The sequence below is a fragment of the Balearica regulorum genome, chromosome 2 (assembly GCF_011004875.1).
Source record: "Balearica regulorum gibbericeps isolate bBalReg1 chromosome 2, bBalReg1.pri, whole genome shotgun sequence".
NCBI classification, from domain to species: Eukaryota; Metazoa; Chordata; class Aves; order Gruiformes; family Gruidae; genus Balearica; species Balearica regulorum.
In genome coordinates, this window is record NC_046185.1 from 67,231,817 (window position 1) to 67,244,930 (window position 13,114).

Sequence of the window (13,114 nt, forward strand, 5' to 3'; positions counted from 1 at the left end):
CAGCATGATGCCTTTTTTTCACTGTGGTTGCTTTTTCCTCCTTTGATTTGAGTTTAGCCTCTTTACCAGTCCTAATCCTCTACTGGAAAAGCTCCAGAATAGTCTGCTGAATGTGCAATGCCCCCTTTACCAACCAATGCACCAGTCAGACGAAGGCAGCAGGCAATTTTCTGAAATCAGAATATCGTTGCCATACTGTCATAACTGAGCCCAAGGTGGAATGAAGCAGCGTTTGGTGCTCCTCTGTTGCTGTATCCCTCAGGATGAAACATTTCTAATACTTCTCAGAGAAAAGTGCCACACCTCAAGTTCTTCACAGATGTGTCAAAAAAACCCTTTCCCTTCTCTGAGCCATCTATAGCTGTAACAGAAACCCACATATTAATAGTGATATTTCCTCTGCACATAAATCCTAAGTATCATAACAACTTTTGTGTTTGCACAGCTTTTAATTCAGTTACAGAGCTGTGTAGTAAGCATGTTTTCTATTCACTGAAGTCAGTTATTACAAATACATGTTTATAATAACATATGTGTTAGCTAAATGCATTTTCCTTTGGACTTAAACACCTAGGTTTCAGGCTGCATGCACCCCAAATTTCCATAACTACAGGGTAACAAAGTATACTAGTGTCTTTCAAGTTAGACATCTGTTTAGAATGTTTTGTGGCTGCGCTAAGTCTTAAATCAATTTGGTTATAAAAACAAATATTCTTTACAGTATTAAAATAAAAGAATGGGGATGATTTATTGTTTGTTTTTAGCAACTGACTTGTCTGAGCGACGATGGACCATATGGAATGAACTGCCTTACAAATTCACTGACATGATACAGCTTTTTATTGATTTTTGTAGACAATAATGACCTGTGGGGGCTTTGTTCTGCCGTTTCCCTGTTGCTTTAGCACCCTCTTTTAATACTTAAGGAAATCAAGTCCTTTTAGCTCACAAAAAAATGAATAATATGACAAATCATAGTTTGGTATCTCATAATATGTAGTTACAAATATTTTCTTATCATTTTCTTTCTGCTTACTCCCGTTGGAAAAATACAGTTGGAATTTAGATTTCTAAACATCCTCTCTTCTTTCTCCAGTCTCTATATGAGTGTGCCGGACATTTCTCCTTGCATTTTGCCATAACTCACAGGTTCATACTGACTTCTAGGTAAGAAAGGTCGGGGGAATTACTGGAAACAAAATTGGAGCACACAGAAGCTTGCAAGAAGTGCCACAGAAGTATGAACTCGTTCTTCTTTTGAGCTCTCTGCATTTATTTCAAAACACTTCATTTTTCTTTTTCATCTCCTTTCTCCAGTGGCTTGTAAAGGTGGTTCTGTTCCCCAGGCACCCACCTACAGTTTCCGGGCTAGACACCTGCTCCCACCCCTGCCTGAAGTCAACCTTCACCTTGGCGGGGAAGCGATGACAAAAGTGACTGAGTTTCAATACCGAGGTCCCTGTCACTTCCAGGCTGCTCTTATCTGAAATCTTGCAGCCGCGAGCAGCGGTTTCGGCCTTCTGTCCCCCACAGCTCCCAGACCGGCTCCTCGCTGAGCAAGCAAGCGAGCAGCAGCCCCTGCATGCCGGCAGTGGCAGCAGCAGTGCATTGACCAAAGTTCCTCTTCCCCTCTCTGCAGCATTCAGAAGCCTTCAATGAAACATCAGCACGACAGCCTTACCAACCCTGAGGAGCAGGAAGAGGAAAATGGAAGCAAAAGTAGCTCAGACAATGAAATTTTTGTTGCCATGTAACACAGTCAGATGAGGTTAATAGAGACAACCCTTCGAAGTATGCAAGTGTAGAGAGCTATCCAATATCAGTTAAAGGCATCTTGGAAAAAAAAAACCCCACCAACTGGTCATCATGATGTTCTTTTCAGCTGTGATTTGACTTCTGCATTTATTATGGGCATTTGATTGAATCAGGGACTAAATAAGGAGTGAGGACGGCTTGCGGTTTTACAAGAATGTTATCCAAACCTCTTACACATCTTTTTTTTTTTCTTTTTTCCCCTTAAATAGGATATGATAGTTCAGGAAAACTCTATTCAAAGAAGGTAATTTGCTATCCCTGCAATAAATTGCTATCATCTCTGGCAATCTGGAAACCTACTGTATTTCAATCACTTTGTACTTTAAGAGTTTATAAAAGCAGTATGGAAGGAACAAGAAGCAACCAGTGTTGCTCCAGGAGGAAATGCTTGTGTTTATGAGAATATTAAGAATGTCTGTCTTTTTTTTCAAATAGTATGTGTCATTTAAAGCATCAAGAAGAAAATTATACTGGCTTCCAGCTCCCTGCTAGTTTCCTGCACAAGATCACCTCCCTTCCCGGTAGTCTAAAAATAATGGGAAATATTAAAAAATGAACAAAAGAATATAGTTGAGAAGCCAGTTATATTCAAGAAGCAATAATACTAGAGACAATGGATGTTCTAAGCGTATGGGGGCTTGAAGTAATGATGACCATAAGAAGACAAATTAAGACTAAGATCTATAATTATAGTGCAGAAGTGAAGTGGGGTTGTGTGAGAAATTGATGTCACATGGTCTTGAAAACAGAGGTGTGGATGGGAGTGTAGGTTCAGTGTTCAAACCAGCCGTTTGAATGAACACGCATTTTCCACCAGGTAGATGGAGTTTGAGGAGAAAACAGACCGGTATTTCGAAGTTTCCGCTTTGAAACCCTGTGCAGGCACAGGTTTGGTAAGTGGATGAAGAGTCTATAAGTCACCTAGTAGCACTATCCAGAACATGCTTTCCTGGTCACACAGTGCAGTTGAGACTTCACGGGTCTCTAGCCTCCTACTCTACGTGCACTGCTACCACACCTGTTTCTGCGGCTCCATGTATGTATGTGCATTTGCGCACGTGACTCTATAGATGATCACACTGCTAATATAAAAGCAGTATGTCCTGATAACCTTGGTCTCAGACCTGTGAAATACTGAGCTCTACTTCCAGTCCTCCAAAGTGTCTAGATGCATGCCTGAACTGAAATGCTTATGCCCGTGGTTAAATGCTTTGACAGCTCAGGTCCCGAGTCCTCCACATTCCCTGCAGGAGGGCACGGAGGAGGAGTACGGAGGGCGCTGACCCCCTGCCTCTACGGTGAGTGATGGAACTTACTGTTCCATTTACAGTTCCATTTTAAAAATAGATGCTGGGCAAGTAAGCAATTAAAATTCAAGAAGGAAAGCAGAACTATCTGGCAGTTGTTCAGTAAGCCTAACTTGTATAAAAAAGATCTGCACATAGCTGGTACAAGTATAAACAGTCAGCAGCATGAGATTATGAAAAACAATTCTTGCCTGGCAAATGTAATTACTTTTAACAAAATTTAAAAACCAGGGAGTGAAGAGAACACAGCACAAATATTCTCTCTGCATTCGGCTGTACATGGAATAAGCTCCCATAAAACATCTGAACGGTCATCTTCGGATGTATCAATGCAGACAGGTGCAAAAGGGTCCAAATTCCAAGCTGGACATATGCTAGCTCGGCACCGTTCCCAGTCAAATGAACTCACTAAGAGATTTTGTAAAGTGGCCTGAACACCACGTGGTGACACGGCTTCTAAATCATAGCTGGTTCATGCCTGGTCAGTGAGCTCAGATGTGTCTTCACACACCAAGACACCTCCTATCTCCCTGACTCTCCTCCGTGGCACTGTGTTCACCGGGAGAAGTGATGAACAATAGTTGTCCCATGACTGTCTCGCCATTATCCAGCATTTTCTGGGCTCCATCCCCCGCCCCAATTCTCTTCTGGGTAAATCACTCCCTGTCAATGGCCTGGCAGCAGAAGCACCATTGTTCCATCTAGTGGAGAGCTATTCAGTGTTGATGGCCTTTGATTTCTCTTTCCAAACATAGGCTTCGCATCTGCCAGATAGGATTTTGCTGGTAGGGTTGTTCTGGAAAATCCTCCTAACATAAGCAGAGGCTGTAGTCCCTGAAGATTTATTGTGGCCTGAATTGGTCTAACTTACATCAATCTGTGAATATAATAAGTGCAGACAATATCAAAGCCTCTCAGAAAATGTCCAATATAAAATAGATACACTAATTTACTGTGAAGGTTACAATCGCAAATAACATTCAGAAGAAAAGTAAATAATGGCATTCATAGTTTGGCACAGACATGTTGCCAATGTGTCACATCCTGACGGATTGGGGATATGTCTGTGTCAAACTATGAATTCCGTTTTTGCTTTTTGAATGCCGTTTACAATTGCAACTGTCCATGTGGATTATTGCATCTATTTTTATAGCCAAGGCTCTGTCTGGGAAGATGTAACAGAGCAATCAACAACACTGACTGGTTCTATTTTGCTGGAACAATAGTGTTCCTGCGAGCTGGGCTCTTCAATCTTCATGTGCAGGACAGGAGGGCTTTGGTCCAGGCTTTCCCTCATCTTGAAGAACATGGGCAAAAGAGGGATGGAAGCTTATTATGCAGGTACATTTGTCAAAGTGAGGTCTCCCTGCTAAAAACAAGACAGAGCGGTCAAGCCAAAGACTTAGCAGTGATCGTGAAGTCAGGCGGTGGGGCACCGCAGAGACATGCAGCTCTGAACTGCTGGGGAAGCCACACAACTGCAGCCACGGAGACCTGCCACAGAGCTGGTGCCACCCTCCTCACTGCTGACCAGGGCGAGAGGGGAGAAAGGAAGGCTCAGGTACTTTCTAATACTCCTGTTCCTCTCCATTCCTTCCGCAGTAAATTCATGCCCAGGCAGTGCATTTTCATTCAGACTGTAGCACAAGCAACCTGAGAGTAAAGCTTTGCACGGAGGAAACATCTGTGAGATCATTCAGACTAGATATAAGGAAGAATTTTTTTATGCTGAGGGTGGTGAGGCACTGGAACAGGTTGCCCAGAGAGGTTGCAGGTGCCCCATCCCTGGCAACATTCAAGGTCAAGTTGAACAGGGCTCTGAGCAACCTGGTCTAGTGAAAGATGTCCCTGCTCATTGCAGAGGGGTTGGACTGGATGACCTTTAAAGGTCCCTTCCAACCCAAACCAATCTATGATTCCATGATTAGCAAAAGTGGACTTCTTTGCTTTCCTACACATTATTCCTGTCACCTGTATGTTGATAATTGGGCTTTCCCAGAAGGATTGCCTGTGGATATAGACCAAAGCCAGCTGGAGCCTGAGAAGCTGCAGCACTGTGTCTGGGGCAAAGGCAGGCGTGCAGGCGCTGCTGTCTGAAGGGCAGTACCTGCCACAGCACCTGCATCCGCGGGGACACCTCGCAGTCCAGGGCTGAGGACCAGTAGACGGTTCCTCTCCCCACAGCAACCAGTTCCAGAAGTCTGCTGGGGGTAAAACATCTGGATGTCCTCACTAAGGACTGGCATCCCACCAGGGAGAGGGTTCTTTTTCACTTTGTTACCTTGGACTTTCTGTATCTGCCTTCTCTGGTTTTGTCTGCACTTAAGCCTCCTGCACAAGAGCTGCTTTAGGTACTTATCAAACACATGCATCTAACACCACTCGCAAAAGGCCTTGCTGCTTGACTGGGATCCCCTGCCACTTCCAGTACGAACCAGAAATCTGTCGGCACAGTGTTCTGGGGAAAAAAAAACAACCTGCTAGTTTAAAAAAAAAAAAAAAAAAAAATCCCAGCTATTACTCAGCTTCCTGGTGAAGCTGGTAAATACGATGCTGAACTGAAGGTGTCGGTACACAGAGGGAGAAGCACTTTACCACGCAAGGCGACGAGCGCAACGGGACCCGCATCGAGCAGAGAGCGGGGAGGGCAGAGGGGGGCAGAGGCAAGCCCCCTCCGGAGCCACCGCTGCCGGGGGAGCGGGGGGTGTGTGTGTGTTGAGGCTGCTCCAGACATCCCGGAGACGGGGAAGGACCCGCATTGTACTTTTCCCTTTCAACTTTTCGGGAAAGCCGGGCTCGGCGGCGGCGCGGGCAGGTGCACCGCACCGGGACCGGGGTCTGTGTGTGTGTGTGTGTGTGCTCGTGTGCCCGGCTCGCCCCCCCCACCCCCCCCACCCCGCGGCGGAGCGGCGGGCAGCACCGGCGGGGACCCGCGCTTTACGCTGCGGTCCCGTCCGGCAGCGCCCGCTCGCCCCGTCCCCGCCGCTGCGGCCGCCGCCCGCCCCCGGCCGCTCGTGCCGCCGCGCCGCCGCAGCGCCCTCTGCCGCCGGCGGGGGGTGACGGCGGCGGCGGGCCGGGGATCGCGTGCGAGCGGGGAGCCGGCGGCTCGCCCTGTCACTCGGCCGCCAGCCCGCCACCTGAATCACGAGGGAAGCGGCGGCCGAGCATCCTCCCCACCCCCGGCGCCCTCCGTCCCGCTCCCGCCGCCCGCTCCCGCATCTCCTTCCCGGCACCGCTGCCGCACCTCGGCCGCCCGCTCTGCGCCGCGGCCGGGGGCTGCTCCTCTCCCGGAGAAACTTTGCACCCCCGGGTCGTGGCGGGGACCGTGGGGTAAGTCGTTGCATCCCGAGAGCTCGCGGTGGGCAGGCGAGGCTTCAACCCGGGCATTGCGAGGGGACCGGGGGACTGCCGGCTCCGGCCACCTCGGCCCCCAAACCACCCACCCCACCCCACCCCCCCCCCCCCCCCGCGGGGTGTCGGTGCTCCCCCCCGGCCGTTTCGGCGGCGGTGGGACGGCAGCCGCGCAGGACGCGCTCCGCTTCTTCCACCCGGGCGCCGGTGACGGTCCGCAGCTCCCACGCCAAAGCCCCGGGAGGTGCCGGGTGCCCGCTGGCCCCCGGGCGGGTGATGCCCGTGGTGCTGCCTCGCTGTCCCGAGGGCTGGAACCGGGGCGGCCGAGAGCTCTGCCGCGGCACCTTGGCCACGTCTGGCTTCACCCATCCCCTTCCACTGATGCCTTGAGAGACCTTTCGGGGGGAGACAACAAGTGAAATAAAGTTTCACGTCGCCTCTTTCGAGCCTCGAGTGAGCTCACTCAGCATATTCCAGGGTGGGTATGCTTTGAGGTTGGTCAGAACTTTCCCCGAAAACCTTCGTTTTCAGCGGTTTATAACTTCAGAGCTAAAAATTCTTGTTGCGTTTCAGTCTGACATACCAAAGGGGGGAAAATCAGTGAGGGAAGGGCGAAGCGTGCGTATGGGCTCCGGTGCTTTTTCTGACTTCGCGTTACTTTGTTTTGTAAACAAGGATTTTGTACGTCTTCGGGTGAAGCTGTAGTTTTATGTCTTTATTAAAGAATAACGCAAATAGCATAAAGCTAAGTTATAATACGTTAAAACCATTTTTTTTTCTGAAGACAGGCACAAACAATGTTTGTGCGTCATTTAGTGAGTTTCTAGGAGATAGACTATTAAGACCAAAAAAAAGAAAAGAAAAAGAAACAAAAACCACCAGAAAAACCCAAGAATATGCTTGACGTTGTTTGGTAGTTGGAGGTTTCAAAAAGACAACCGGGACTGGATTTAAATAAAACTGTCTGATCTGGTTGGGCTCAGAAGTAGTCTGTTGAGAAGAATGTTGATGCACATATGTTTGCAGTAGATAAAATAAAACAGTTCTCCTTTATGAACCGTAGAGTGTTATTATCCAGGGCTAAGACTAAATCGTTGCATTTAAGCAAGAGACTTAATGACTGACAAGATCAAATTCACTGGCAAGACACTCAGTTAATTTGCAACCAAGAGCAAGAATTTATTTCCTTGAAAAACAAAGTACCTAATACCGTAGATATTATGCACCAGAAAGAGTTACCAGTTAAGGTTTGGACAGTAACTTTAATGCCGTTGCTCCTGCCGGCCCCCCCTGCCTGAACACAGGCTGAGACAGTCCTCACTTCTCACAGCCTCACCCACCGCATCTCTGCATCGGTATATATGTTTGTGACAACCTATTTTTTTTTTTTTTTTTCAGTAGGTGACCATTAGAGTGTATTTGGGCGTTCGCTGGTCTCAAGGAGAGGATTGGGTTTCTAGGGGCTGTGTTGGTCTAGTGTGTAAACACCTCCAGGCTTCAGTTCTGGAAGTCGGAGGCTCCACAGCCCGCGGGGTGAAGGTGTACCGAGGGGGGGACTGTTTTGGCAGAGAGTGGCAGGGAACGAACACTCGCGTGTGGAAAATCCGTGGTGTTGTGGTTTCAGGATTTTTATTCCAAATGAGCCGTAGGAGGGGGAGGTACATCATTACCTCAAGTTCTCATCGATTCGGATTTCTGCCCAGGAATCGTAAGGAGGAAATGCATTGCTAGGCCCTGTTTGCAGTGCGGATGCTTATGAAAACCAGCCAGCCGGTCTAATATTGATTCATCGGTTTCAGCGTATAAACAGATTTAAACTCTACCGTGGAGTAGTCAGAAATAATATTTCCATTAGATTTTCCTTTCTGTAGGTATATCTAAAAATATAGTAAAGACACTTTCAGTATCAGGAATCGCCTATATGTAGTTGAACTAGACTAAGAATTTGGTACAGCTTTTGCGGTCGTGTCTTTAAGGGGTTTCAACCCAAGACCCCACTAAATGTGGGGGCTCTGCTGTTGAATAACTGAGGTCTGATGCCAAATCTTTCCTTAATATTCCTGGTAATTACTGCTGACTCATGCTGACATGTGAGTTCAATTAGCCCCAACTGGAATGTAAAGGATGTGGGAGTGTCTCTTTGTGCCCAGAGACAGCTAGGACAAAGCAGATTTTGGAGGAAAATTTAAGGAATTGCCAAGTTTGGGTAGGAAGTGTCAGCCAGGGTTGGGTTTTTTTTTACCGTAATGTTTGAATAACCAATACAGTTGAGTCCTGGGAAGGGGGTGAATTTGGATAACATGGGCTTGTCTTCACTGAATAACTGGAGTCCCAGCTCAGACGTTGCTTCTAATTTGACTCATGTCCACACACACAAACTCATTGCTGAAGAGTGGTGATGTTTTCAATTTAAGTTGGCTTGCCCATGAGGAATAAGCTATAGCTCAGATAACCACAATTCATCAACTGCTAACACCATCTGCCTGAACGGCACAAGTGCGATCTTGCTCAACTCTGGCTACTCCCACTTGGATGGGGTTACCTGGATAGCAGGCAGCACCTGCCTGCTTCCCTGGTACGGGCAGAGCAAAGACGTCATCGGTTCATCCATGAGGTAAGCAACGGGACATTTGTCAAGGTGAATGTTCCCACACGGTTACTGCCTAACTGCTGTGTTTGTGACAGCTCGCTGGTAGTGGTCCCCGTCACCACGTGGCCATGGCGAGCAGGACAGGAGGACTTTGCAGCAGCAGCAGCGCAGCGCTTGCCGATGCTCAAAATGGGGCATGGCTGCAACAAGACGTGAAAAGCAAAAAATTGTCTTCGCCCCAGAAATTAATTTCCTGTCAGTTACCAGCTGATATGAGGAGGTCAGTTATATGTCAGATGTATACACTAATATATATATACACACAAAAATAATGCAGCCATACTTGGCTAGCAGTACCAAGAGCTGCTGCTTTGGGAGAAGCAATTTCTTTGTTGGCCCTCTATGCAAATGGCTACTAGGAAATGCAGAGCAAGATTTTGACAAATATTTTGAGGTCAAAGTAAAGAAGGTGGACACAAGAGCAGCTATGCAGCCTTAAATGTACCAAGCGGATGCTTTTTTTAAGAAGAAGCTGACCCTAATGCAGACTCCTGTGCCTGCATGAAGAATGAAATTTTCAAGGTGCTTTGTAAGGAATTTGACACAGAGTTAGGGACCGGCTGAACATCCTGAGACGGAAACGCTTTAGGAGCATGTTTGCTTTGCTCTGTCAGTCCAGAGCTCCCACAGAGCTGTTGACAGTCATTTTGGATTTAGTTCAGCTTACCTTCAGAGTTGTGATCTTTGGGGTTTCTATAGCAGTTGTGGCTGTGTTGTGCTGTTGTCAACCTAACAAATACGACATGGGTAACTGCAGAACTTGAATGGATGGACTTACAGGATTGCATAGGTGGGATGGACAAAACATAGGTACCGCCAACATAATGTCAACTAAATACACCCCAAATACTTAAGAACCCCTGAGGTCCCTAGTGCCAGTCAGCCTGTGACATTTCACCATTTCAGTGTGGACAAGGTAGGATCTGCTCACTCGAGTGCAATCCTCAGGTACACCAGCGTGCAGCTACAATCGCAAGAAACCCAGTGTATCTCCTTTACTTTTGTTTTTGGAACCTTATTCTGGATTTTATCCTTTCCCTCTGATAGGTACCTTCTGGTATGCAACAGCAGGGCCAGTGCAGGATGGTGGTGAAAAACTGTGCAAGAGGGCAGTGCTTAGCAGCCTGTGCCAGTGGAACACCTTTAACATCAATGTATATGAGTGAAGCATTTAGCATGTACTCAGGTACCTGTCAGATGATGAGATAGCTTTGGGCTGGACCACGCTGTCTACTGTTTTGAATCAAGGTGCATCTGCAGACAACGAATGAATAATTTGCATGGTGCGGTCTATTAAGCTGGGACTGCAAAACATGTTTGCAATCGTGTATTTGACCTGCCCTGTGACTGCAGTGGTGCCTGGTGCACCAGAGTTACTGCTCTGTATTCAACAGCAAAATCCATGCGTGCATTAAATACATTAACTATTTATTCCTTACTCTTAGACTTTATTTGTATTGATACTGAATAGTGGTCATTTCAGTAGGTTTAGCTTGCTGAAAACATGTGCTAACATAAAATCAATTTGTGCCACTCATTAAGACTGTGAAAATCCACTATTAGTGGATTTCTCCCTCTTCTGTAACACTGGAGCTGAGGCAGAGTAAAGCTGAATGCGTAGCAGTTTCAGGGTCATTCTCTCGCTTTCCTGTGAGCTGTTTGCTACATTTGGTAGCATACTGATCCTCGGGAGTCATGATGCTGAGTAGTCTCTCGCATTTTTTCCTTTGCTGAAACTCCAGATATTATGCTCTCACCTTGCAGTCAGGGCAGCTTTGTTTGGAAAGTGGGATCTTCTTGGCCTCATTGTCTTTCACAGGGATTTGCTTCTCCAAAATGTGTTTTTCTGATGCCTGACAACTCCTAGGGCACTTATGAGATTGAGTCTTCCTCTCCTTATCCTCAAATGAGTAATCCTTCCACAAACATGGTGTTTTCTCCTTTTTTTCAGGCCATTTCTAGATAAGCAAAATTCGCTGAGGTTGTTCTGTGGGCAAAGAATACAGATACTAGAGATTTTGGAGGGGTGTATTGAGAAGACTATCATTTAGGTTGGGACTCCACAGCGATCTGTCGGAGCTGTTCCCTATTTCACACATGACTTGAATGATGGGTCAGAGCATTTGGGCATTCAGCCTGAAGATGTCACCAAGCTGAAATGGCTTTCAGGCACCCTGGAAGACAAGAGTCAAATTCAGAGTGATTTTTGACAGTCACAACCTCCAGAAAACCAAGCAGGACGCGAGTCTGTAAGGTTTTGTGCAAAAGTTTATCTTCCTTCAGGAATAATCATGTACTCAAATACAGCATGGGGGATGGCTGGCTAGGCAACACGAGCTAAGGAGAAAAGGATGTGGAAGTTTGGTGGATCACAAATTAAACACGAGTCAGTAGCATCGCACCGTTGTGAAAATGGTAAAGGGAACAATGGGGTGTAAAAATAGGAGTGTTTTTTCTAAGATATATGAATACTCTTTTCCCCCTACTCAGCCCAGGTAGGTCCTTAGCTGGAGCATTGCGCTCATTTGGGAGCAGGGTACTTGAGGAAAAATACAGACCAAATTAAAAGTCCAGAGGAGAGCAACAGGAATGATCAGATACCTAGAAAACATTGCTTACAAGAAAAGACTAAAATAATTGTTTAGTCCAGAGATGAGAAGAGGAAAGGGAAAAAAGTCAAAAACCTTTAGAAATATAGAGTTATCTACAAAGTCAGGTGAACTTAAACTGGTTTTTAAATTCATGTCAGCTAGGGTAAGAAATTATGATCTTACACTGTAGTAAGGAAAATTTAGGTTAAGATGCTTAGGAAAAATGTTGTGATTTTACTAATAGTTAAATGCTGGAATAAAATCTCTGGGGTACTCATAGAAACTACACTTCTTCAGCATAAGCAGCTTTTGGGAGTGGTTTAGCAGCTGTGTTGTTACGCCTAAGCATGTGAGAATGGAAAAGACTAGAAAGATGTGACGCTTTTTTTTATGATATCAATTGATTTAGCTAGAAAAAACAGACAAGGCTTTCATGCTCGCAAGCCGTTTCTCCGATCTGAAACCTCTGAATAGTTTTGGTACAGCTGCTTCTGTATGAAGCAGGGAAGGATGCTCTGTATGATCTCTTGAGGGTCCTTTCAGCCCCATTTGCAAAGATGTAATGATGAACAAAATCTTTCTGTCTCGGGATGGATGGGTGTTCAGGGACTGGGGAGGGAAGGCATGCTATGAAAGCAGATAAAAGAGCTCTCCCCTACCCTGCCATACGGGAGATTCCCTAAAATGTTGTCTCTGAGAAAGAATTCTGGTTTATTACTTTTCAGGAGTGGATGAGAATCACTAAATGTTAAACTAGCTGCTTTATTAGTGTCAGGTGGTTTGGGATTGTAGCAAATGGTTTATGACAACTTATATTGTGGTGGGATGTATCTACAAAACGTTTGCCTTTAAATGTTAGAGACTGAAAAGATTGTGGGAGTTTTGATGGCAAGAGGTCAAATTTTCCCCCCACCTCTTACCCTAATTATATAAAGTGAAACACTTGCAGTCATTACTTGTTTATGAAAATTAAATTTAACTCTTTTTAAAAAATCTAAAAATATATGATGAAAAATTTAGTGAGCACATTGAAATGCTGCTCCTGGGGATATTAATGAGAATAAATTTGTATCTATTGATTACTTTAGGGTAGTAACAGATATAAATAGTATTAGAAGACAGAGTTGTACTGCAGACAGCTTGCAAATGTATTTAAATGTATTTTTCCTCTGGAGATGTATCTCTAAAATGGTAAAAGTATTTACAATAAAAAGTGCCAAAAATTGTCAAATAATGAACCAAAAAAGGTAGATATGTCCATAGATCTCAAAACCAGAATCGGAATAGATACATTATACTGCTTATAAATGACAAATTCGTGTTCCTGGAGAGGAAATTGTGTGCTTATACATCCCTAGTTAAGGACCTGCAGTAAATTTGAGTATGTATCCAAACCAAGG

At 45.7% G+C, this 13,114-nt stretch overlaps 1 protein-coding gene across 4 annotated transcripts in view; it reads left to right on the forward strand.

The window, feature by feature from the left end:
- Positions 1 to 6,190: 6,190 nt before the first annotated feature.
- The window catches only part of AHRR (aryl hydrocarbon receptor repressor), a 93,895-nt gene continuing 86,971 nt past the window's right edge, over positions 6,191 to 13,114 (forward strand). Inside the window, exon 1 of one of the 4 annotated variants that reach the window (XM_075744625.1) lies at positions 6,191 to 6,452. Coding sequence is in view for 2 of the 4 variants with exons in the window: in XM_075744623.1 (XP_075600738.1) it covers positions 9,083 to 9,087 (5 nt within the window). In the remaining 2 variants the exon portion in view is untranslated. Of the gene's footprint in view, positions 6,453 to 8,147; positions 9,088 to 13,114 lie in introns of those variants that run through there. The other 3 variants (XM_075744624.1, XM_075744623.1, XM_075744622.1) reach the window with 3 other exon arrangements.